The following is a 26,776-nucleotide window of genomic DNA, read 5'->3' as shown; positions in this document are numbered from 1 at the left end:
TATCCATGGGCTGTTAGGCTGCTGAATGAAAAGATAACAACAGGGCAACTGACTTTCAGGTTTGGTGGGTGTGCGTCAGTAAACGAGGGGAATTAAGACTAAGTGAGCTGAGTGGGGGGGTGCTCATGTAATCTCACTGTATACAAGACGTAACACTTGACATGAGCCAACAGTGTGACGCGGCAGCTAAAAAAGCCAATGCAATTCTGGGCTGCATCAATAGGAGTATAGCATCTAGATCAAGGGAAGTAATAGTGCCACTGTATTCTGCTCTGGTCAGACCTCACCTGGAGTACTGTGTCCAGTTCTGGGCACCACAGTTCAAGAAGGACACTGACAAACTGGAACGTGTCCAGAGGAGGGCAACCAAAATGGTCAAAGGCCTGGAAACAATGCCTTATGAGGAATGGCTAAGGAAGCTGGGCATGTTTAGCCTGGAGAAGAGGAGGTTAAGGGGTGATATGATAGCCATGTTCTAATATATAAAAGGATGTCACATAGAGGAGGGAGAAAGGTTGTTTTCTGCTGCTCCAGAGAAGCGGACACGGAGCAATGGATCCAAACTACAAGAAAGAAGATTCCACCTAAACATTAGGAAGAACTTCCTGACAGTAAGAGCTGTTCGACAGTGGAATTTGCTGCCAAGGAGTGTGGTGGAGTCTCCTTTTTTGGAGGTCTTTAAGCAGAGGCTTGACAACCATATGTCAGGAGTGCTCTGATGGTGTTTCCTGCTTGGCAGGGGGTTGGACTCAATGGCCCTTGTGGTCTCTTCCAACTCTATGATTCTAAGTTGTACGAGTGACAATAAAGTATTTCAATTTCAATTCAATATGGAAGAGGGAAGAAGCTTGTTTTCTCCTGCTCTGGAGGGTAGGACTCAAACCAGTGGCTTCAAGTTACAAGAAAGGAGATTTCAACTGAACACCAGGAATAACTTTCTGACAGTAAGAGCTGTTCGACAGGGGAACGGACTCCCACAGGAGGTTGTGGGCTCTCCTTCCTTGGAGATTTTTATGCAGAGGTTGGATGGCCATCTGTCAGGGATGCTTTAGCTGGGATTCCTGCCTTGCAGCGGGTTGGACTAGATGACCCTTGGGGTCCCTTCCAACTCTACAATTCTGTTATTCTACGCTGCAGCAGTTCTGAAATAGGCCCATTTCCCACTCCGCTGCTTCCAACTTCCTGATTAATCTCGCTTGGTTCAGACGTAACACCAAACCACAGTTTAATATGAAATGAACCTGACATGCTTCCCTTTCTGTGCTTCAATTCTCTCTCTCGCTCTCGGCTCTAACAGTAATGCAAGGTTTGTCCGGTTAAGGTGAACTGTGGCCTGCCGCTTAAGTGGAAGCGAAAGGGAACCAGAGCTTGCGAGGGAAGGACAGATCCCTTGCAGGCACCAGGGCGCGTTCATGTAGTACCACTCAGCAGAAAGACGGGGGCACAAAACACTGCCCCAACTGCAAATTACAGGAGGATTCTGGAGGAGGCAAACAGAGAACAGCTGGATCTTAAAGAAAAACAGGCAATTATCTTTATGGAATTTTCTACCACAATAAAATATAAACAGTCCAACACAACGAACGAGAAACATCCATTCAAGGACTTAGTTCCAGTTTGTTCTAAACGACGCTGTCTCTTGCTGCAGTCCCAGGATGGAGTTGAAGAACCTGAGATTCCTGGCGTGATGTATCCGTGTTTGGCCTCGGGGGGGGGGGGGTGCAGGAAAATCAGACTTGCTCCGCAAGGTCCAAGACTCGGAATTTGTCCAGGTTGTAGAAACATGCCTTCACTACTCGTCCGCCAAAGTACCTTCCGTTCAGGTCAACAACGGCTGGAATAATAAAAATACTATTTTTAATGCCTATCAAATGCTGAGAGAGCAATTCAGAAACATTCCTTCTTATTAGAAATTGGGCAAAAAAGTGGGAGAATAACCAAGTCAAGTTCACTAGATTACGCTAACAAGGGCATCCATTTCAGTTCAAGCTGGGCAATAATAATAATAACTTTTTTTATTTATACCCCACCCTTCCCGGTTCAAAAACCGGGCTCAGGGGGGCTAACAACAAATTTAAAATATTTAATTGTAAAAGCAGAATAAATTACAGTATAAAAACATGAACAACAATAAAATTCAAAGTTCAGAAATCAATTTAGGGGAAATCCATCTAGTAAGCATTGTACTGTTTTATTGTTGTTAGCCGCCCTGAGCCCGGCTTCGGCTGGGGAGGGCGGGATATAAATATATTATTATTATTATTATTATTATTATTATTATTATTATTATTATTATTATTATTATTATTATCCCCAGGGCTAGCTGGCTGAATTGGTCCTACTTGGGCCAGCGAGGAGACCAGGGGAGAATTAGCTGTGGGGTCTCAGAGCGGGTGATCTTCATAAAAGGGGAGGGGGAGGGAAGAGAAGGGAAATTAAAGATCAGGCTGAATTCAAATTAAAGGCCAGGCAGAATAGCTCTGTCTTACAGGCCCGACGGAAGGAGGTTAAATCCTGCAGGGCCCTGATCTCATGGGACAGAGCATTCCACCAGGTCGGAGCCATCACTGAAAAGGCCCTGGTGGAGGATAGTCTGACTTCCTTAGGGCCTGGGACCTCTAAACTATGGTCCTGTGATGCTTTTAACATTTGTAAGTGAGGGAGGACTAATATTGGGTGTTTAATCCCGTGTGTGCTTCAAAGCTGACTGAGGCTAACGGATACTGAGACGCGACTTTGCATCATGCAAAGGAGGGACAAAGAATAATCCCTACCCGCCGGGCATCAGTCCCGGCTCAAGAGCCACATCTTAAGTCTATATTGCCACAAGCAGAAATGGAACTGAATATTGTTCCGCAGACTCCAGGGCCAGAAGTTGGACTATGATCTGGGAGACCACGATTTAAACCCTGCTCGGCTCACCAGGTGACCTTGGAGCAGTTGCAGTTTCCCAGCCTAGCCTACCTTACAAGGTGGTGGTGAGGATAAAATGGGGAATGGGAAAGGAAATCACCTATGCCACCTTGAGCCCCTTGAAGCAAGAGTGTGGGATATTGATGTAAATATTAAATAAGGAGCAAAGTACTGGACTGGTCATTATTAGACTGTTACCTTTAATTGCAGATTCCACTCTTTCGAACTCTAGGAATATTCTCACAGCTTCATCATCAGGTGCCCCTGGAATCTGTGTAAAACAAACAAACACAATTGCAAAACGAGGTGAAAATAAAATAGCCCTAGCAATACTGTAGCCTCCGATTTCTCTCAAAGATTACTACTTTTGAAGTAGTATATAAATATATTTAAATCAATATTAATCTCATGCTTCAGCTAGATAAAAGACAAAGGGCGGCCATAAACGCAGTTGAAAGGTAGCTACTTAAATCCAACAAATGTTCGGAGGGGAAAAAATCATGACTAGGAATTATTTAGTAGCCACAATCTCTCTCCCTAACCTACCTCATAGGGTTGTTGTAAGGATTTTTTTTTGGGGGGGACACACAACACAGACTGACTCAAACTCTTTAGATTCAGGACAGGATATAAATAAATAGACTTTGGTGGGAGTTTTTGTTGTATTTTTATTTTTTTTAATGGAGGGACTGCATGAAAGATTGCCAGGCGTTAATTTAGAAGAGGAGGAGGAGTTTGGATTTGATATCCCGCTTTATCACTACTCAAAGGAGTCTCAAAGCGGCTAACATTCTCCTTTCCCTTCCTCCCCCACAACAAACACTCTGTGAGGTGAGTGGGGCTGAGAGACTTCAGAGAAGTGTGACTGGTCCAAGGTCACCCAGCAGCTGCATGTGGAGGAGCGGGGAAGCGAATCTGGTTCCCCAGATTACAAATCTACCGCTCTTAACCACTACACCACACTGGCTCTCTCAATTTAGACACAACAAACTCTGTCTGCATTCTGGGACACGGAGCAAGTGATCCCCAAGGATTCCTTTCAGCTCAAAATTCCAACCGACTCAGGTTGCCTGCCAGATGACTTTTGACACACTTAGGATTAGATACGTAAAACTGGAGCAACTGTATGAACCAGTATCGGATTGTTTGGCGGCTGCCAGGATGACGCACGTCAGATGCTGAAAAGAGCAGTCCGTGCTGCCCTAGTCTGAAGGGCTTCAGGTGGTTTGGGAAATGACAAGCTTAGCAAAGTTTACAGGACAGCCAAACAACCAAGAAATATCAGTCCAGGGTCAAATGGTGTGCTGTGTCAAGGCAAGATTTCCAGTTGACGATTGCAGCCAGATGTATACAAGTGAAGCACAATTTTAACTGTTCAGAAAGAAGGATGTCACATTCCTTGATTAAATACACTGAACTCAGAAAAGTTGTGCATTGAAATTCTACAAGGAAAAGCCATGTGAATCTTAATTAGACTGGTCTATAGCTTCATCCCATACCACGTGGGGGAGAAAAACAGTCTCCAGATTTTATGGTCATACACAAAATTTACCTGTTATTAATTACTCTTGGGTTCAAGAATGCAAACAAATAACAGTTTTTCCAACAGAACTGGCATGCCTTTTATTTTGCATTCTAGTAAAAAGAAAAAACCAACAACCTCTTGGTAACTGCGATATAATTTGCCAGTATTTTCTTAACTATATAATATATGTGTTTTGATCAATGGCCAATGAAATTACAGAATTGTGGCATTTATATAAGTAAACTATATAATTACTCTGCAGATTTTCAGCTCATGGTGGGGTAACTTTGGATCTCCACAGATTTCCTTCTTGCCAACATTTTGTGTTTTTAATGTGTTGTAAGCCCTGTCAGGTATCTCTTGCTTTTGTTTCTGTGCACTGCTTATATTTGTTGCTGGGGGGGGGGGGCGAGGAAACTATGGAAAATGATGCCAGCTAATACCTCAAAGATGACACACTTCCCCACTTTGCCGTATTTTTCACATTCCTCCTTGGTTTCGCCTTCCAGGTCTTCATCAACCTCCCCAGCTCCGACCATATTCTGCAAAAAAGAAAAAAATCCAATTGAAGAGGGGGCCAGTGGCATAGCGTGGGTTGCTGTGCTCAGGGCTGAGCGGAAGTGGGGTGCGAGCAGGGAAAACTGTCAGAGTACGCATGCGCATTCAACTGTCTAACAGCGTCTGTGGGAGATAACAGGCCTCTGGAACGGATTGTGGTCGTGAGTAGAGGTTCCACTGTATTGTAATACCAGTCAGAGGCTTAATCCACAAGACTGGGGGTGGGGGACGACTCACCCGTAGCAGAACCACTTTGGTAGGGCACTTTAGTATCTCTGTTAAGGGATTCGAGTCCGATTTCTTGGAGGCATCTGCAATGCAGAAAGGAAGAAAGCAGGAACAGGACAACATTAAATACTGGATCGCTACTTCGTGAGCAATCACATGCTAGGTAAATCCTGACCCTGAGGGTGTTCTTTTGATTCTAGGAATCTGGGGCGGGTGTTCACATCATAAAGAACAGAACCAACAGCTATTCAGGCTGTTATACTCAGAGCAGACCCACTGAAATTAGTAAGCATGTCTAAGCTAGCGCCATCAATTTCAATCCGAGTAAAACCACCTTTGGGAATGGTCGCCAGGTTTAATTACTCCCACCCACTGTGGACAACAATTTGTTTTTTTCTACCTCGCCCACCTGGCTAGGTTGCCCCAGCCACTCTGGGCAGCTTCCAACAGAATACAGTCATGCCTCGGTTCTCGAATGGCTCATTTGCCGAGCAAATCGGCTCCCGAATGCCACAAACCCGGAAGTAGGCGTTCCGGTTTGTGAACGTTTTTCAGAAGCCGAACATCCAACACAGCTTCAGCTTGAGTGCAGGAAGCTCCTGCGGCCGATCCAAAGCCGCACCTTGGTTTTCGAATGGTTTCGGGGGTTGAACGGACTCCCGGAACGGATTAAGTTTGAGAACCAAGGTACCACAGGATACAAAAGCACAACACCCAGTGCTTTTTTTTCTGGCTGCACGCAATGGTATTCAGGACCACCACCTTTTTTGGGGGGGGGGAGGTGGGAGGGTCTTGAACCCCGTCAGAGCATCGCGCCTCCTTCCCCAAGCCTGGTTAGTGTTTGCCCAGGCAGGGGAGACCTCTTCACCAATAGGCAGGTGGGCAGGCAAGAGAGCATCAAGCAGCTATCCTGTCCTCACTGCCCAGCCCTGATATCTGGCCATGCTGTTCCTGCATGCGCTACCCCCCCCCCCCCGTTTGTTGGTGAGAACCAGCACTTTTTCCCTAGAAAAAAAGCACCGAGAACGTCACACTCTCAAATAATAATAATAGTAATAATTTATTATTTATACCCCGCCCATCTGGCTGAGTTTCCCCAGCCGCTCTGGACAGCTCCCAATCGAGTGTTAAAACAATACAGCATCAAATATTAAAAACTTCCCTAAACAGGGCTGCCTTCAGATGTCTCAAAGTACTACAACCCAAAAACATCCCCACTGTAGGGCTCTATGGGGCCTGTATGAAGCAGTAACTCCTACTGGAGACCTCCTGGCCCAGAGGGAAAAGGACAAGGGCAGAGCATACCACTGCGACTGATGGTAACACAACTTTTCCATTTGTCAGATGAAAGGCTCTGCAGCACTTCTGAAGTCCCGAGGGGGCAAATAATCACCCAAGAGCAAGGAACTAACCTGATCTTTAAGAAAAGGCTTAAACAGATAAGCCTCAGTTAAGCCTGTTACAGGTGGACACAAAGGGGAATGCAAGGCTGATTAAAGGAACGGAAACCAACAGGGCAGTTAATTATTAAGTTTCCCCCGATGATCAGCACTTGGTCCGCGCGGCATGAGGTCACCCCACCTTTCTGCCTCAGCACCGCTGCCCACCTGTGAACAGGGTTATTCCCTACTCCAGAGAAGTCTCCCCAAATTACCTTTATCAGCAGCATCGCCGACAATGATTTTGCCACCTCTCTTGCTGGTTTTCTCCACCGACAGCGCCGTGCTCAAGCCCTGCTCGTGCTTCCCGAGACCCTGGCCCTCTCGGAAGCCGTATTTCTGCATGATCTTGTGCGCCACTGTGCCTCTGGAGATGAAACAGAGTCGGGTTGAGTGGGCAACCCCTTGGGAAATCACACAGCTCTCGCTTGCAGCACTAAACCTTGGCTTGGCACGGAGGAGCAAGCGTACAGCTCCAAATGAGGACACTGTGGCCGCTTTGTCGCTATGAGGAGCTGAGCTATGTTTTGGCATAGCAAGTCATCTGAACCTGGGCTTGTGGTTTAGCTCTGCCAGACACACCACCAGCTACAAACCCTAGGGCAAACCTTGGTTGCAGTTTGTGGTTTTTCAGGCGGGAGCTAAGCCAGGAGCCTGGAGTCAAACGCTAAACCAAACTGTAACTTGGCTCAGTGCAAGGAGCTAACGAAGTTACCAAGGAGCAGCAAAGAAGCAACGATCTCCTCTCTGGGAGACCCTATGTTTGCTCATTCCTGCTAAGCCACATTTCAGCTTAGCGTTACGTGCAAACCAGGAGACAGAATGGATGTGTTTGGCAGGGGTTGGATCAGATAATCATCTGCAGCATTAAATGCTAAAATGTTAACTGGCACAGCAGCCCCTGAGATTTATCTAGAAGTGTTTAGCAAAATGAACACACCCAGGGAATAAGCAAGATTCAGCTACTTTTCTGAAATATCACAAGCAAACTACAGTTGTTCACTAAACTGGGGTAGCAAGCAAAACTGTATCATCATCAGTGATAGACTGTCCGAAGAGAAATTTATTTCCAAGCTAACTATTCATTAAACAAGTTTTCATAATGTTGTTCTTTTTTTCATAATTTATTCTCTATTGTTTAAACGTTTTGCATGGTTTATTATAAGCACAAGAAAGGGAAAGGAAGTATATAGAACACTGACAATCTTAATTGGCCATTCCTTGTTTTTCCTGAAGCATTGCCCAGGTGATTTCAAGTATATTTGAACCTGTAATGGCTAGGAGCTTTAATTAATTTATTTATTTAATGAAGTTATACACGAAACAGAATAAGATAGCAGAATGAATTTTATCACTTCAGACTGCAGGCAAAGGGAATCCATTTTGGAATGAATCCTTGAAGAAAATACTCTGTGCAATTATTATTATTATTATTATTATTATTATTATTATTAAACAGCAGATCAGAGAGAAAGCTGTAAAACAGAACCTATCTGCTATGTCAGTTTGTTATCTGGAAAGATATTTCTCTCTGGGGAGCATACCAAACTGTGAGCCACCACTTGCAATCTGAAAGGGAACAGTCTATTCTACTACCTCGGGACTCTACCCCTTTTCCCTGCAACATTGTAAAACCAGCATTAGATTTTCAGGAAGTCGGGAAGCTGAACTCCATGCCTGATGTCACCCATCTCCTCAAAGCTGAACTAGTGCCAATAACTTTGTAGGAATAGCAGAATGTGTGTTACAGGAAGATTCAAGCATATCGCAGGCAGGAGGACGGAGCCCGCTATATCCACAAGTATAAATTATGACCCTACAAAGAGGACAACATCCCCGCTCCCGAACAGTAAAGCAACAAGCGCATGCATGATCTTGTGCACCAGGGAGGGGAAGGAGTAAGTGCATATACAGCCTATGAAGACAGTTCCCCAGGTCTTGTAGCAGAGGAGAAGAATCAACATGCATGCGAGGGACACAGTGCAAGATTTCGTTGCAGCTTGCACTTGACCTGAGATATTCCTGTGTAGTTTTATGGAACTGCAGCCCGCACGGAGCTCTGGCGGCTAAAGTCAATGTCAGGTCTCTAAAGAAACCTGCGCCTCTTTGAGGTCAGGAGCTGAATTCAGTTATCTTAGGCCATGGGTCAGCAAACTAAGGCCCGTGGGCCAGATCAGGCCCAATTGCCTTCTGGATCCGGCCTGTGGACAGTCCTGGAATCGCCGTGTGGATCGCCAGCGCGCACGTTCTTTCCCTCTCCCTCACACAGCAGCAGTGCCTCCTCCCTCCTGGCTTCTCCCTGCCCTGCCTAGAGGAGGAAGGAGGCTGGGCTTTGTTGGTGCCAGCAGCAGCAGCCCTCGAGCGGCCGCCATTTTAAGCAGCCCCTCTCCAGAGCTCTTCTGCACGCTGCACATCATCCCTCCGCCACCACCACCGCCAGCCCCTGCTGCTTCCAAGACACAGGTAAGCAGCCACCGGGGCTCGTGGTGCTGCAAGATGCCAAATTAATTGAAATCAGCAGCAGACAGCATGTGGCCCGCATGCAGAGCCCCCAAACTGTCTCCCTGCTTTATGTGGCCGTTGCGCAGCCACTCGCCCTCCATCAGGAGAGAGCTTCGCTAGAGAAAAGGGGAGACCCGGAGCTGCTACTGGGAACTGTAGTTCCACCTCTAGGACATTGGGCTTGACCTCAATAGCAAAACTGGAGTTATTAGAAGGTGCTTGTCAATTTACATGCCACAGCGCATGCAGAAGTTGCAGGGTTGCTCCCCAGTACTGGCCACCACTGCCCCCTCCTGGCATTTTGTAGGAAGTGCTGAAATGGTTGCATTCGCTCACCCCATGTTAGCAAGGAAGGAGTTGCTGGGTCCTGTCGGGGATCGAGGCCTCTCGGGCTCATCGTACATCGGGGGAGGAATGGCTGCTTTGGATGATGATGAACCGCGAGGCCTGGGCTCTTCTTCATACGGGAACGACGACGATACAGCTGGAAGCGAAGTGGGACGTTCAACATTAAGCCGACAAACCACAAAAAAACCATGCATTTCCATTAGGGCTGGCATGCGTTTCCTGAGGTGGAGGGGGGGGGAAGTGAGTGGGGGTGGGGTCAGGTGGCAATGTTTCTATTTTACTTAATATATGTGGGGTTTAGTGTCAGCGTTGCTTGTGCAGGTTCTCTGCTGTTCACTTGTGTTCCTTTGGTGGCGAGAGAGGTTGGGGTTGGCCGAGGGTGTGGCTGTTCATTTCTGGTTGGCTGTGGTGCTCTTTGTTTTCATGTGTGAGTGGGGTGGGTGGGTGTTTTGGATCAGGTTAGCCAATTTGATTTGTATGCCGTTGGTGGATTTCTGTCACCGTCTTGTTGGGCTGTGTATGTGATAAAGGGGAGCCATACCGGGGTGAAGGCGTCTTCTTCTGTTTGTCCCCGTGTCAGTTTCAGTTTATTGGTTAATTTTTCTAGTAAGGCTGTTTCCCACTCTATTTAGTACCATTGGTCCATGCTTATTCCTGACAGGTCTCTCCAACTCTTTCACTCTTCTGCTGCCGCAGCAGACTAGTCACTAGAGCCTAGTTCTTACAGACAGCAACTACGGTAAACTGTCTCAGCTGTACCTTTTTGGGCTATGAGGTGGGGTGGAAGGAAGCTGTTGTAAAATTAATGATCTCCCTCCGACTCCAAAAAAGAGATTGCTACACACACAAAAACCTAACGCGTCATGGAGAAAATGTCTTTCTAGCCTAGCGTTCTTCCTGACGTGCTAGCATTCTGTGCGTGGGGATTATTTTCATTTTGGGAAGGAGAATTCATTCATGTAAACACCCCTTCCAAACAGCCGAAAAGCCTGCAACTCACACACAGGCTTGCATCCTATGAAGAATAAATTTCAGTTTGCACAAGGCGATGGAGAGGCCCAAGAGGCTGGTCCAGGGCCCTGCAGAAACCAAGTGCGCATCCAGCCCTCATATCATCTACAGTGCCCGGGGTTTTGTGGCAGACATCCACAGCAGCCAGGTGTCCCTGGAAAGCATCCGCTGAAGGCAAGACATTTTTGAAAGCCATGGCATTAGCAACTTCAAAGAAAAATAATAATAATAATTTAAACATACGTTCTTTGTCCCTCTCAACCAAAGAAGTAGGTGGTGCGATGGCAGCTCCTCCCATACCTGTGAAAGGAAACAATTGCATGAAAAAGAAGGCAGGATTCTGCAAGACTTAATAGGTGTCACAAGAATCAGAGACTCTTCCTTGGTTTTGCTGCAATGGACTCAACGTAACTGTCTTTCTGGAAGTTCAACAGGCTAGGCGTGTGTGCTGATGGGATAAAGAGATATTACACCGCATATGCATAACCTGATCCACTCCTCCTCTTTCCTTTCTCCTTCTGTGATGGAAGTCTTATTCGGGGACTTCCCTGACTTTTTTCTGGCCCATATGGGACCAGTCTGGGTAGTTGGCCTTGGTGAAGATTTGACGTTTTCATCTCCAAAAAGTTTTTGATTTGAGTTTCTACTGAAATGAGGCTGCATTTTAATGTTGTACAGTGGTACCTCGGGTTAAGTACTTAATTCGTTCCGGAGGTTCGTACTTAACCTGAAGCACCACCTTGGGGGCAATAGGGTGCCGCCAGAGCACAATTTCTGTTCTCATCCTGAAGCAAAGTTCTTAACCTGAAGCACTATTTCTGGGTTAGCAGAGTCTGTAACCTGAAGCGTATGTAACCTGAGGTACCACTGTACTTTAATCTTGTTTTTAAGTTCTATTTTAATCAATTGTTTTTATACCTGGTGTTAGCTGCCCTAAGCCAGGTCTTGGCTGGGGAGGGGGGGTATAAATAAAAAATTATTATTAATTATTATTATTATTAGTTCAATGCACTCAACTTCAGTGATAAAAGCATCAATGCCTAGGGAGGCACCTGGAGCCAGAAAGCATCCCCAAAGCTCAGCATGTCCTGAACTACATCCCAACACTGAGTTGCCTTGGTAAGCCCCAGGCTACAATCAACCAAAAGAATGAAAACTTTGATGACACATTGCCGCTGATATGAAAGGGTTGGGGTATCAGAGAGGTGTGCAGCTGTTCTATCACTTTGCCGCTGGTTTCTGCCGCTCCTGGCTCCTAAAAGCTATAAGCCCAGGGTCTCTGAAAATATGGCTCCACCAGGTGCCCTTTTCCTCAAAAGGTGTGTGAGAAAACCACAGAGCCCCCTTTTAGAGGCTTCAGACCCCAAGGTCTGGCACAGCTTTTTCCACGCCAGAAATAAGACACCCAGCAAGAAACAACTAGGGCGATTTTGCTCGGTTAATTGGGGCATAATAAAGGCCTCCTTATACTCTGCGACCAGTCACCTGTCCTGTGCACCTGCCAATCCCGATCCCAGTGGAAATGGTTTCTTGCACAACAGCAAAAGAAGAGAGCATAATGGGAGAAAGAGAGCCAGAGGTTTGGTGAGATTAACATGGCTCAAAGTCAGCCAGGGAATTAAAAGTGCAGCTCAGAGAGATGACACGATGCCGAGAAGCACAAGAGAGCATATTTCTTCAAGCAATAAAGCCCTCTACAATTGGGAACTGTGTTCTGCAAGATCTCCATTACAAAGTTATTTATTTCCAGTTCCCAAAAGGAAAGAAGCCCAACTAAAGCTGGCAACTTAAAATTATTATTGTTATTTATTGAATTTATATACCGCCCTATACCCAGAGTTGCAGAGTAAATTTGAAGAAAACTTCGATAGTTGGAAATGTCTAGGTGGTCCCCTATTTCCGACTTCTCCATTGCTGCCTCTTCAATGTCGGCGATAATTTAAATGGCATGCTCAGAAACCCGGGATTGCTTTAAACCCCGCAACCAGTCTCACTGCCATTTCCTTTTTACAGATTCAGAAACGAGGCTACATGGAAGACTTCCCCAAGCCATGACCTTCAAAGTCATCACCAAATCTATGGAAGGTCCTGTCGTTTAAGCACTGGGACGCTGCAAAGGATTTTTACTTGCTATACAAAATAGAGATAAATCAGCAGCCACAATTGATGCAGAAAAGCAGCTCCAGCTTTTGATAGACCCTGAACTTTCTGTTCTCAGCAAGTCCTTAAGCACTAACCAGCTCCTTGCTTGGCACCTCTGCGTACCCTCTCTTGCACTCACTCATGAGCAGACTTAACCAGGTGGCAGCAGCAGTTTGCTACAGTGCTGCCAACAAAAAAAGTCTGCTCTCAAGAGCTGCAGGGAGCTCTTTGTGCCCACCAGAGAACTTATCTAGGGGCATCCCCCTAATGGCTTGCTGCCCCTGGGTAGGCTGGTTCAAAGGTGATCACACATGACAAGGAGGCTGGCAGCCCCAAGAGGACCCCAGAAGATGCCACAACCTGATGGGCACCGACACTGGTCTCCAGGCAAGGGGAAGAACCCATCACATCTAACTGAGATTACAGTGTCCAACCAAGGCCGTACTCCGCGACTAAGATTTCCTTACTTCTTTTCCGCCTCTCTCTTTCGTAATCTTCATCTTCGTCAGAATCTGGATCCGGCCGCCTTGAAAATCCACTCGCCTCATGCCTGTCTTTACGCCTCCTTGAAGTTAAAACAGAAATTAAGATGACAATCCTCAGGTGCAGGGAACCCACAGAGCACACTTCGCAATGCAGGGTGTGTTTTGCCTACAACAATTACAAAATACAAATGTTTACAGACGCATTTTGGAGGTACTATCTGTATTTCTTTTGCTGCAAGGGTTGGCATAGTTCCTACAGAGTCCATCACTAGCAGTTTATTATTAGAGTAATTCATTTCTATCCAAAGTCTGGGCAAAGACTGATTTTTGCCCTAAAGGAGCACACTAATTAATGATGGTTTGACCAAACTGCGGGAGGCAGTGGAAGACAGGAGGGCCTGGCGTGCTCCAGCCCATGTGGTCACAAAGAGTCGGACACGACTAAACGACTAAACAACAACAACAACAAATTAATGATGGGGTACTTCTTTCTGTCCAAGTGCTTATGATTTGAGGCAGCTCCTTGGCAAGTCCAGATACCGTTCACACAGAAATAAATCAATAGTGGTTTACTGTACATTGATCTCAAATGCCAAGGAAAATTATTCTGAAAGGTGAAAACTTGGATGCACTGATATCCAACTTCCTCATACAAATAGGACCTGAGAGCCTATGATATCCTGTAGTGAAAGTGGCCAAACAAGTGAATTAACTGTATCACAGATTTAATTAAGGATTTACAAGATGAAAAATATTATCAGCTGACCTGATGTCTTACAAAATTATTCAGCTCGTAAAGACTTTAGCACCATCAAAATGGCTAAGACAAGCATGTAGGTGGATGGTTTACGGCCCAGGTGACTTACTTCTCTCTTTCTTCAATCTCTTTCTGCCTCTCCAGCTCACGCTGCCTTTGCCGTTCTTCCCGCTGGCGTTTTACTACTTTCTCGTAATCGTTGGGAAACATGGGGTCATACTCATCAGCCAAAGGAATCAAGACATCTCCTGCAGAAAAGCCACTGGGGACGGGGTCCTGGGGTTGAAAGGGGGAGAAGCGCTGATGAAAGCTAGCCAACGAAATTGCAACAGGCAAGAGGCCTCCCAGAGTGCCGCCAATTTCACTTTCAAAGTATTTCCCAAAGATTTCCTCTCGAAACCCAACATACAGAAAAACAACCTCCCCCAAAACCAATGTCAACAGCTGCCCTTTTGCTGATCTGCAATCGGGATGAGGCCAAGATCTGCATTCCACTTACGGCGCCCAGAGTCGTTGGGGTTGGACCTGGATGCACCAAGTCTGCACAAAAATTGTCTGCTCGACCCTTTCCAAAGCAGTAATCCTGTCTGATAAAAGCACCCATCGCCCTTTGGGTCCTATTGCCCGCATTGTATTCACCGTATTTTTCGCTCTATAAGACGCACTTTTCTCCTCCTAAAAAGGAAGGGGAAATGTGTGTGCGTCTTATGGAGCAAATGCAGGCTCTATGGCTTCAGCGAAAGCAAAACGAAGCCTCCGCTGCGCTCCAGAGGCTTCAGGCGGCTATCCCTGAAGCCAGGAGAGCAAGAGGGATCGGTGCGCACCGATCCCTCTTGCTCTCCTGGCTTCACTTTGCTGGAGACGCGCTGCGCAGCTTTCCCTCTCTGCGCAGCGCCCCTTCAGCAAAGCAGGAGGAGAAACGGCAGGGGCTCCGTTTCTCCTGCCGCTTCGCTGAAGGGGCGCTGCGCAGAGAGGGAGAGAATATTTTTTTCTTGTTCTCCTCCTCTGAAACTAGGTGCATCTTATGGCCGTGTGCGTCTTATAGAGCGGAAAATACGGTGTTTTGCCCTCCCAAACTGCGCTGCTTTTTCAGTTTGCTTCTGGTTTCATTTCATGGTGCTTGCTCTTGTCTGTAAGCAGTGAAAGGACCAGGCAAACACTCCTTCAAGAGCACCCACTCCCTTATGAACCTCAACCTATCTCCATCAAGAACATCAGAAGAGCACTGCCAGAACAAGCCAAAGGCCCTCTAGCCCAACATCCTGTTTTCATAGTGGACAACCAATGTCCATAGGAATTCTGCAACTGGGACCTGAGAACAAAACCGCCCTCCCCACTTGCGCTCCCCAGCGGCAGAGGAGATCTCTGCAAGAGTACCCAAATATTATGCCTTTGGGAGAATAATATGGCAGCTACTTAGAAACAGTGCTACTCAGAGATGGTACGAAGGCTGTGAAACACTTTCCTTGGAGCCTCATCAGGCAACACACACCGTTAGGCAATTTGTCAAAGGCCCCCCTTTGTACACATCTGGGGACCTAGCTTAAAATTTACACTGTTGACTGGAACACCCTCTGTTGCAGCTCTCTGCAAGCCACTGTTCCTGCTAACATTCATATTTTTCCAACTCTGTTAATACAACTTTATTGGTTGATCCTCCCTTAGTTACTGTTGTTGAGTGTTTTGCACAAATTGGTACAAACCAATCATCTTACAGCCTTTCTCAACCTTGGGTCCCCAGATGTTTTTGGCCTACAACTCCCATCATCCCTGACCACTGGTCCTGTGAGCTAGGGATCATGGGAGTTGTAGGCCATCTGGGGTTGAGTACCACTGAATGTATTCAGATAACATGTTATTATTATAATCAGTATTATTATTACTGTACTTATTATTTATACTTACTAGTCACTTGTTACCTAAAAGGTCTTCGAGCGACTTAAGATTTAAAAACATTAAGGCATTATCACATTAACATGTTTGCAAAAGTGTGACAGAACTAGTCTCATAAAAGGTCATTTAAAGATCTCTGTCACTTAACACCTTTATTGCACGGATCAATTTTAGAAACCATCATGATGAAAGTGTCTCACAGTTTCCTGGCTGGCAATTTTCTGCATTTAGGATTCCACTATATGAGCCCTCGCCAAAAAAAGACCAGTTTGCCTCGGAGCAGCTCCAGTCTTACCTTCAGGCCAGCTGCCACGTGAGGAGGGGTGTCTACAATTTGTCGCTCATCAGATGCACTGCCTCGCTTCAGGTCAATCACGGGAGCAAGGACGGTACTTTGCTTTGTTCGCTGACTCTAAAGTAAGAACATCACAAGCAGACACTTCACTCAGCACCAGAAATGTTGCTGTTCTACAAAATGTCCCATGTTCCTTTCCACCCTAGATCATTAAGCAATTTGTTTGTGGGGCGGGGTTGGGGAAGGCTTGTCACACCCCCAAAAAATGGAAAATAAAAAAAAGAATACTGCTCTCAAAAACCGTTATAAAAGCTGTAATTAAGAAAAACTACTGGAATTCTGGGGAAATATTGCTAGTCAGACATTCTAATGATCTTGACTGTTATTTTTGCCCCCTGAAACTCTCTCTCCCCCCCCCTTTCATTTGCTTCTATTATCCAAAAGGGAATAATAGATGGATGGAAAAATGCTCCGAACATGTGCTCAGGTTTTAGCAGAATCAGAATTCTGGGAGATGCCCTTGTCCTATTCAAGCCTGATTTTCAAATACAGGAAACAAGATGAAGGTGATGTAACATTGCAAATTCCAGTAATTTGGTCTCCCTCAAGGTATTAGGATTATAAATGCACATGATTCATTCAACAGCCCCCGGAGACTGAATGATGATGCAAGCTATCAATTTCAGATGCAGATGCTGAGAAGCCCAATCGAACCTTTCCAGTTTACTTAAGGCAGAACACTCTAGGGTCAGCATCTAAAAACCCAAGAGCTTGAATTCCTGTTTTCAATTATCATTTCTGGGCTCCAATTCAGTGGCTAGCTAAGTTTTACATTATTCAATAAGCTACGCACTTCAAAAGCACTTTGAAGTAGCTTTTAATTTTCGTCAAGGTTAGGACAGTGAATTTCTAATAGAGTCTTCATTGTACCTTTGCCTGGGTGAGAGCTGCCTTCTTCACTTGCAACTGAGACTGCAGAAGTTTGAAGTTTTTGGACCAGCCTTCTGTTTTCGTATCACTGGTCTCCACTCCCAAATCATCATAAAGCGACATTTTCTTTCGAGCTCAGAGCTAGGAATCAGAGAGGATGAGAAGGAACAAATCATATTATCATTTTACTCAAGAGTTGCCAGTGGTGCCCTTGAAGTCTTGCCCTGGTGCCCAATCAAACAGTTCTTAATGTCAGAAAAGTTCTTTCTGATGTTCAGCTGGAATGTCCTTTCCTTAACTTTCATCCATTCCTGTTTGGGAATGGTCATAGCTCAGTGGTGCAGCGTCAGTTTTGCACCGAGAAGGCTTCAGGTTCAATCCCCGAAATCTCTAGGAAGGGCCGAGAATGAAATCCAGGAGTGCTGCTACCACTAAGAGTTGCCCAGAGATAATAATAATAATTTTTTATTTACAGTACACCCCGCCCTTCCTGGTTCAGAAAACCGGGCTCAGGGCAGCTAACAACAAATTTAAAACACTTAATTAATGCAACAAAAAGCTGCATAAAATACAGTATAAAACGTGAATAACAATAAATTCAGAATTCAAAAATCAATTTAGGGGGGAAATCCATTCAATAAACATTAGATGATCACCAGGGCTAGCTGGCTAAATTAGTCCTCTTTGGGCCAGTGAGGAGACCAGGGGAAAATTAGATGGGATCCCAGAGCAGGTAATCTTTATAAAAAGGGGAGGGAGAGGGAAGAAAGGGAAATAAAAGATCAGGCTAAGTTTAAATTGAAAGCCAGGCGGAATAGCTCTGTCTTACAGGCCTTGTGGAAGGAAGTTAAATCCTGCAGGGCCCTGGTCTCATGGGGCAGAGCATTCCACCAGGTCGGAGCCATCACTGAGAAGGCCCTGGCCCTGGTGGAGGATAATCTGACTTCCTTAGGGCCTGGGACCTCTAAACTGTGATTATTCATGGACCTTAAAGTCCTCTGCAGGGCATACCAGGAGAGGGGAACCTACAGTCCTCAGGATGCTGGACAACAACTGCCATGATTCCTGGCCACTGCCTATAATGGCTGGAGCTCATGGCAGCTGGGAGTCCAAACCACAGGTGCCCCAGCCCTGGTGCATGTGCAGATACCGGAAATTGTGTCTGCGCATACACAGAAGCAATTTCCGGTGCCGTGGATATGCGCAGACACGATTTCCAGCATCACGCTGCAGCAGTCCGGCCCACAGACAATCTCCATGGGAGTGATCCGGCCCATAGCCAGTAAACCTTGCCGACCCCTGGTGTAGATAAACTGATAGTACAATTCTGTAAAAAGCAACTTCCGATGTTCATAGGAGGGACGCGGGCGGCGCTATGGGTTAAACCACAGACCCTAGGACTTGCCGATCAGAAGGTCGGCAGTTCGAATCCCTGCGACGGGGTGAGCTTCTGTTGCTCGGTCCCTGCTCCTGCCAACCTAGCAGTCTGAAAGCATGCAGTGCAAGTAGATAAATAGGTACCACTCAGGCGGGAAGGTAAACAGCGTTTCCATGTGCTGCTCTGGTTCGCCAGAATCAGCTTAGTCATGCTGGTCACATGACCCGGAAACTGTACACTGGCTCTCTCGGCCAATAAAGCGAGATGAGCGCTGCAACCCCAGAGTCGGCCATGACTGGACCTAATGGTCAGGGGTCCCTTTACCTTTATGTTCTCAGGAAGGGCCAGTGGTATAGAGCACCAGTTTCGCATGCAGAAGGTCCCAAGTTCAAGGCCCGGCATCTCCAAGCAGGGCTAGGGAAGATCCCCTGGCTGAGACTATGGAGAGCTGCTGCCAGTCAGTGCAGGCAATATGAAGCTAAATGGAACCAAAGTTCTGAGTATCAGGAAGCTTCCTATGTTCCTATTTATTAATGTTCCTACTGTTCCTAGCTCATTAGTATAGCAACAGTTTTGCATGCAGAAAGCCCCAAATTCAATTCCCAGCATCTCCATTAGGGCTGTTAAAAGATCCCCTGCCTTTGCGACTACAGCGGCAAGAATGCTACTCGCCCACAAATGGAAAGAAGTAGAAGTCCCAACAAAGGAAGAATGGATACAAAAACTTATGGAATATGCAGAAATGGCAAAACTTTATAAAATAATGGAAACGGTTTATTGAATATTTACAGATAAATTGTAAACAGTGAAGAACATTGGCAGGACCATGGTAATAGCCTGCAGTTTTATAAGAGTATATATTTAAAGTAGATGAATAAATGAGCAAATTAAGTTAATTAGGATATGCAGAAGATATTCAAAATAAATTTATGGAGCCGCAGAAAGAGGGGGGAGGAAGTCAAGTTTTTAAAAGTTAAAATGAATGTAAAATTAGTGAAATGTATATAAATAAAAATAAAAGATTCCCTGCCTGAAACCCCAGAGAGCGGCTGCCAGTCCATTCTGGCAATACTACGCTAGATGGACCCCAAGTTATGACTGAGAATACGGCGGCTTCCGATGTTTCTAATTACTGACTGAGAGGCGCTCTGCACATGCTCAGGAACACACGCTACTGCCCGCAAAAAAAGCCCATGAGAGGAACCTAATGTTTAAAATTAAACTTTTCCCCCTTTTTCTTTTCGAAATGCGATTATTTGTCACGAGGCGGAACAGGCAAGCAAACCCGGTTCTCCGGTTAACCGCTTTCTCGCACACCCTTCAAAGCAAACCCAGCGACAGCCGTCTCTCAGGCTGGATTCCTTTTCGTACTCCGAAGCCACTCAAGCCTGGCGTTTTACCTCTTTCCCGCGCGGCGAAGGCCTCCCAGTCCTTCCGTGCAGGCCTCAAAGCCGGGGCCTCGCGTAGGACCCGACGCCGAAGAAGGCGCCTCCTCTTCAGCCAAGGAAAGCTCCCGCGTCACAGCCGGCGCGAACCAATCAGACTCCTCCTCCCTCGAAGCGCCCGCTAAGAGCGGCGAGCTAAGAGGGTGAAACGGCGGCTGCGCAAACGCCGCGGCGGCCGGGTGGGAGGAGCCAGGCAAAGGACTCCGGCGACCCTATGGGCGGGAGGAAGTCTACGCCAGCCGCCTACGCAGGGGAGATGGGAACGCTACGGCCCTCGAGCGGGCAGCGCGCGGCAGTAGGCAAAGCCATTTGCAGCCCTATAGGCGCTGCGCAAACTGCGTAGGGTGGGAGAAGCTCTCTGCTGACCCCTGGTGGCGCATGACTCAAAACACAAACCCCGCGAGTATTTTATAGACCTCTTGATCTGTTTACATTTCCCCTCTTATAGCGCTCATCTAGCTATACATGGACGGTCTTTTCAGGGTGATTGCACGCGTGAGCATGTATGCTCTCTTTCCTGCCCCCTCATCTGTGTTGTATCTGACCTTCGAAAGTTTATGCCAAGTTTATGATTTTTGTGTGTGTGTGTGTGTGTACACACACACACACACATACGCATACACGACAAGGCTGTATATTGTCTCCCTGGTTATTTAACTTATATGCAGAAGGCTGGGCTGGATGAATCCCAAACCGGAATTAAGATTGCCAGAAGAAATATCAACAACCTCAGATATACTGATAACACAACCTTGATGGCAGAAAGTGAGGAGAAATTAAAGAACCTTTTAATGAGGGTGAAAGAGGAGAGCGCAAAATATGGTTTGAAGCTCAACATCAAAAAAACGGAGATCATGGCCACTGGGCCCATCACCTCCTGGCAAATGTTGTTGTTGTTTAGTCGTTTAGTCATGTCTGACTCTTCGTGACCCCATGGACCAGAGCATGCCAGGCACTCCTGTCTTCCACTGCCTCCCGCAGTTTGGACAAACTCATGCTGGTAGCTTCGAGAACTTTACTGTTGCTATTTAACAACTGCGAGGCCCACATCCTTGCTGATCTACTGCAAGTCACCCAGAAATCTACCAGTAAGTAGATCCTGATTTACCTTCTGCCTTTCTCTGGAAACAACTAATAAAAACTTTTTAAAAACAAATGAGGAACTCTGGGGCCTGAGAAATAAGCAGGGGATGACGGCGGGGAACCAGTCACCCCAGAAGTATTTATATAAATTCAATTGTGCTTACAAATGTTCAACTACTGAGAGGCAGAAATATTTACAACTCTCTTGCAAATCACTTGGATCTACCAGTAGATTCTTATCAAACTTCTGGCCAATCCGTAGCATTGGAACTGCACTCCATATGAACTAGGCTGCATTTCAAGGCAAGCCTCAGCATGCATGCAGCAGTGCCGTGGATCAGACCCAACTCTTGATTTTTTGTTTTAATGAATACAGTATGCCTCCCAGAAACCAGTATTCTGCCCTTTCAGGGCCTGCCACTGCTATTTCCTATCACCCCCTCTTTAACAGGTGAGATTCAACCAACTGAGGATGAATGCTCATTGTCATAATAGCCTCCCTGCCAACAAATCATAACACGCCCTCCATAAAGTCTGGGCATAGTCTATGTTAAGTTGTGGGTGAACATATCAGACGACACAGCAATTCTTCAAACAACTCTTGTTTATTCACAGGCCAGAACTGAACTGAAGGGTTCATCCAGCCTGCTTATATAGAGCTCAACTACAACGCAACAGTAACCACTTTCTGTAACTATCCAATCACTGAACGTCACTTTCGATTCCTTATTTGCATATGTGGACCTGAGTGAAAACTGTCTACAGTATCCCCCTGCTGGCCCAGGGTGAGAACTTCAGTACATAACAGTCTAACTTCTGAGTAAGGCTTGTGCAAGCAAATTGGGACCAATCCTCCATCAAGAGGATGTCCTGAGAAGCTTGTGTCAGCTCAATTGGTTAGAACATTGTGCTGATAACGCCAAGGTTGCAGGTTTGATCCTCATATGCGACAGTTGCATATTGGACTAAATGATTCTCAGGGTCCCTTCCAATGCTACAATTCTATGATTTTAGATGTGGCACTTGATGGTCTTTTGATGGGATCCTATGCACAAGAAGCTGGCATAAAGAAACCCTGTAAAAATTAAACTGGATTGAAACGTTCAGCGGTGGGGCTGCTGCTCTGCCAAAGTCTGGCAGAGGAGAACAAGTCTTTAAAATACTGTTCTGTGCCAGGTTGCCAGACCAGATTTAGGGTCCCGTATAAGTCCCCATCTATGCCCCTGCTGTGCTCCCAAGACTGTATTTTACTATCTTATACTTGAAGCTTTTGCCTGCTTCCCTCTTGCTGCTTTCCTGATTCAGTATGAAGTGCACTCTTACAGGAACACGGGAACCTGCCTTTTGCCCCATATTGCCTACACTGACTGGCAGCTCTCCTGGATTTCTGGCAGGGGGTCTATCCTATCCCAGCCCTACCTGAAGATGCTACAGATTGGACTTTTGCATGCACAGCAGACGCCCTAAAGGTAAAGGGACCCCTGTAAAGTGAACCCCGCCTCTTAAATTAGATAGCTAAATGAAGAAAGCTGGAGGAATAACCAGGAATTGATTTGTACGTGGAAAGATTGTAGGTTTTCCTTTAATAGCTATGGAATTGCCAAGTGTTTTAATTCTTTACTCCGAGGAAACGCAGCAAGTTGAATTGTGAGACAATGGCTTTCTTTCCGAGAGATATAAGGGTTGGGGGGGGTCTATTTTTTCTTAGGATTGTGATTCCTGCATTGCAGGGAGTTGGACTAGAGGAGACTTTGGGTCCCAACTCTGCAGTTCTGAGTCAAACATTTTGAATGGAACTGCCAACAACAAGCCTAGGACTTGCCGATCAGAAGGTCGGCGGTTCGAATCCCCGCGACAGGGTGAGCTCCCATTGCTCGGTCCCTGCTCCTGCCAACCTAGCAGTTCGAAAGCACGTCAAAGTGCAAGTAGATAAATAGGTACCGCTCTGGCGGGAAGGTAAATGGCGTTTCCGTGCACTGCTCTGGTTCTCCAGAAGCGGCTTAGTCATGCTGGCCACATGACCCGGAAGCTGTACGCCAGCTCCCTCGGCCAATAAAGCGAGATGAGCGCCGCAACCTGAGTTGGTCACGACTGGACCTAATGATCAGGGGTCCCTTTACCTTTACCTAAGTATCTTACTGGGATGGGTATTGTATTTATTTATGTATTCATCAATGTGAACTGGGGTCAAGAATGGCAAAGGGGGGGGGATAGAAATTTCTGAAGTAAATGACTGAAAATTAAATCTGACACTAGGAACAGAGCTTTTCCAGAAGAAAAGGGTTCCATAACCAAACATCTCACCTGGACATTATTTCCTACAAACTTGCTATGTACTGGGTCCAAATTATCTGTTGTAAGGAAACATCCTTCCTGCAAGAGTAAATAAAGCTGTTTCCAAGAGTTAAGGTTAGATTTGTGTGTGTGTTTGTGCAGTGACATTTATATAACTTTAACTTACAAGTCTACTTAAAATCACAAAACTTTATAAATGTTCCACAGCTTTGGATTGCATTAAGGCAGGCACAGCCTTTATCATTTATTCTTGACCGCAATGAAAACAAAGCCGTCCCTGTGGTTTGTTTCGGCTCCAGTCGGGTGTCACGCTGAGCAAGCTGCACACTGTGCTTTTGTTTTCTTTTAATAAGTGAAGCCCTAATTAAAATAGCTGCTGGCATCTGCACATGGGCAAAGAACAAAAAGACGTTTGAGAACTGTCAAGAGCACGCAGTGCTTCGCGAGATGCATTGATGGTTTGACTTCGCCCAAGGCAGTCTCATAGAGAAAAACAAGTTTAAGAGGAGGGAAATTGGTTCCATCCTCTTGACATTTATTTTTCTACAAGAGAATTGGTGGTCTATGCTGGCTTTGGAATGGACGATAGTACTATTATCTTTGCAGGGTCTCCTCCAACCCTCTGTCCAGGTTCTACTTCAGCACAATTTCTAAGCAACAATAGCACGCATTTATTATTTGCAAAGGACAGAAGCCATTCTGATTGAGGTTGAATCCTGACAAGACAGAAGTACTGTTTTGGGGGGGCAGGGAGTGGGCGGGTGTGGGGGACTCCCTCATCCTGAATGGGGTAACTGTGCCCCTGAAGGACCAGGTGCACAGCCTGGGAGTCATTTTGGACTCACAGCTGTCTATGGAGGCGCAGGCTAATTCTGCGTCCAGGGCGGATGTCTACCAGCTCCACCTGGTACGCAGGCTAATATATTTTGCCCGCAGACTGTCTCACCAGAGTGATGCATGCTCTAGTTATCTCCCACTTGGACTACTGCAATTCAAAGTGTTGGTGCTGACCTTTAAAGCCCTAAACGGCCTTGGTCCTGTATACCTGAAGGAGCGTCTCCACCCCCATCGTTCAGCCCAGACACTGAGATCCAGCGCTGAGGGCCTTCTGGCAGTTCCCTCATTGCGAGAAGTGAGGTTACTGGGAACCAGACAGAGGGCCTTCTCAGTAGTGGCGCCCACCCTGTGGAACGCTCTCCCTTCAGATGTGAAGGAAATAAGCAGCTATCCTATCTTTAAAAGACATCTGAAGGCAGCCCTGTTTAGGAAGTTTTTAATATTTAATGCTGTATTGTTTTTAACACTTGATTGGGAGTGGCCCAGAATGGCTGGGGAAACTCAGCTGGATGGATAGGGTATAAATAATGAATTATTATTATTATTATTATTATTATTATTATTATTATTATTATTATTATTATTATGGAACTGACCAAGGTATTGAGGTTGATGAGAACATCTTATGCATGTTCAAAATGCACTAACTCCCAGAACTGGGTTAAGAACTAGCTTTGCCTGAGAAGTTAGTTCTCAGCGCAGGAATAATCACACCACACCAAATACAGTAAAATCAGTAACAGATAGCATATGGCCACATTTCTTCAGTAATACTCTCTCAGGAAAGTAGCACAAATCTGTGAAATGTCACCTGTCCCCAAAAAAGGATTTTTAGCTTTTCATATAATTTAGTTGAGACTAACCCTGCATCTTAAGAAGCAGAGACATCACCTTGCCGACAAAGGTCCGTATAGTTAAAGCTATGGTTTTCCCAGTAGTGATGTATGGAAGTAAGAGCTGGACCATAAAGAAGGCTGATCACCAAATACCGGTAATGGATGCTTTTGAATTCTGGTGCTGGAGGAGACTTTTGAGAGTCCCATGGACTGCAAGATTAAACTGATCCATTCTGAAGGAAATCAGCCCTGAGTGCTCACTGGAAGGACAGATCGTGAAGCTGAGGCTCCAATACTTTGGCCACCTCCTGAGAAGACTCCCTGGAAAAGACTCTGATGTTGGGAAAGATGGAGGGCGCAAGGAGAAGGGGACGACAGAGGACGTGATGGTTGGATGGTGTTCTTGAAGCTACCAGCATGAGTCTGACCAAACTGCGGGAGGCAGTGGAAGACAGGAGTGCCTGGCGTGCTCTGGTCCATGGAGTCACGAAGAGTCGGACACGACTAAACGACTAAACAACAACAACCACCCATGTGTTGACATTATATTCAAAAATCTTGTGATAGTAGGTTTATAGCTTTTTGATTTATATCCCACTTTTCCTGCAAGTAGCTCAAGGAGGTAATGTTCTCTTTCTCCCTATTTTACTCCTGTGAGGTAGGTTAGGCCAGCAGTGCCTGGCCCACAGTCAGCCAGTGAGCTTTGTGGCCGAGTGGGGATTCGAACCCTAGTCCCCCCGCTCTGCCTAACCCTCTCACCACTACAGAACACAAAGCACTTTTACAACTGATTGAGCAACCTTGAAGTCAAACATCATTCATCATTTTCTCTCACTCGAGGCAAAAAGTTTTAACTCTTCTTTGAAGTCCAAGACCACACAGCACACTACTTTTAAAAGCTTATTTGCTCTGTGTGGATGAAGGGATCATCAGTCAGCCTGAAGAGCCAGAGGGGGAAAGGTCGCTATCATCTGTGTGCTACTACTGATCTTTGTAAACTGAAGTTGGGAGGAAAATGCTTTAAAATGATCACAAGATAAGTCCCACCGGGCATAAGCAGCTCCTTCTCTGGACCTTTGCCAAGATGCTTGTTAAGCGAAGGCTGGATGCAGATGCTGAGAGAGATGAAATCTTGAAGGCAAATACTCAACTACAACTTTAATCAGTCAAAACAGTTTTACCACAGAAGTGTAATTACCAAAGATGATATCTGAACAAATGCACAAGTAGCTTCTCCCTGACGGAGAAATCTGACCCCAGATTTCAAAGCACTTTTTGTAGTAGGATGTTCACAGGAACAAACTGCATAAACTAGCTTTTTGCTGTATTTTGCCCTGCCCATCAGTGGTGGTCGCATGTGCAAGATAAGGCTTCTAAGCCTAGCTTACTAAATATTCTAGTTTTCTATGCGCAAGGAGTTTGTGACATATCAGGCAGAGCATTAAAAGAATACTACAATTATTTCCATGAGGTATTATAGGTTTATTTCTTTGAAGCCATATACTTTTATTAAGCATTAAAAATTCACATACAAAACCAAAACCCAGCTCTTCATATATTAACAAAACATGAACCATCATTCCGAAAAGGAGGTGCTGTGCTTAAAATTTCTTCTGTTAAGATACAACCCATGCCCAATAAATTGTACACTGCCGAAAAGTAAAAGTAACGCATTTTAGCCACTGAGATTGTGTCTTTGGGAAACATTTTTTTTTAAAAAAACACAACAACTTCCATCATGAAAGTTAAGTACACAGACTTGAAAAAAGGGTAAACCATCATTACACAAGGCAAAAATGTTATATATCATTCAAAACTTTTATAAAGAGATGTGGAAAAGTACCTAAAATAGTTTCTTCTTGTATAAAATTTCAGT

General features: G+C 45.7%; 1 protein-coding gene and 1 long non-coding RNA gene across 4 annotated transcripts in view; one reads left to right on the top strand and one right to left on the bottom strand.

The window, feature by feature from the left end:
* Positions 1 to 13,127, top strand: part of LOC310687048 — a 51,660-nt gene extending 38,533 nt beyond the window's left edge. For all 3 annotated transcript variants that reach the window (XR_014516148.1, XR_014516149.1, XR_014516150.1), the window contains exons 2-3: positions 11,527 to 11,643; positions 12,538 to 13,127. This is a non-coding gene — a long non-coding RNA (uncharacterized lncRNA). The remainder of the gene's footprint in view (positions 1 to 11,526; positions 11,644 to 12,537) is intronic.
* Positions 1,512 to 20,025, bottom strand: RBM17 (RNA binding motif protein 17). The gene is made up of 12 exons (XM_083461485.1): positions 19,805 to 20,025; positions 17,027 to 17,167; positions 16,097 to 16,213; positions 14,018 to 14,184; positions 13,134 to 13,231; positions 10,768 to 10,824; positions 9,502 to 9,649; positions 6,879 to 7,030; positions 5,234 to 5,307; positions 4,882 to 4,980; positions 3,112 to 3,184; positions 1,512 to 1,834 (listed from the first exon to the last, which is right to left on the bottom strand). Exons 2-12 carry the CDS (start codon positions 17,147 to 17,149, stop codon positions 1,731 to 1,733), a joined length of 1,212 nt encoding a protein of 403 aa, XP_083317611.1. The 5' UTR covers positions 17,150 to 17,167; positions 19,805 to 20,025; the 3' UTR covers positions 1,512 to 1,730.
* Positions 20,026 to 26,776: the final 6,751 nt, after the last annotated feature.

The sequence above is a fragment of the Podarcis liolepis genome (assembly GCF_965112155.1).
Source record: "Podarcis liolepis genome assembly, chromosome: 10".
In the NCBI taxonomy this organism is placed as follows: Eukaryota; Metazoa; Chordata; class Lepidosauria; order Squamata; family Lacertidae; genus Podarcis; species Podarcis liolepis.
This window is presented reverse-complemented; position numbering and strand designations above follow the sequence as displayed.

Excerpts from the sequence above, each read along its gene's own strand:
- RBM17 (XM_083461485.1), bottom strand. The coding sequence starts at position 17,149 with ATGTCGCTTTATGATGATTTGGGAGTGGAGACCAGTGATACGAAAACA. Across the intron at positions 7,031-9,501 it reads TCCTTCCTTGCTAACATGGG|AGGCACAGTGGCGCACAAGA; the intron begins GTGAGCGAATGC and ends TTTCATCTCCAG. Across the intron at positions 1,835-3,111 it reads AGTGGAATCTGCAATTAAAG|CCGTTGTTGACCTGAACGGA; the intron begins GTAACAGTCTAA and ends TTATTATTCCAG.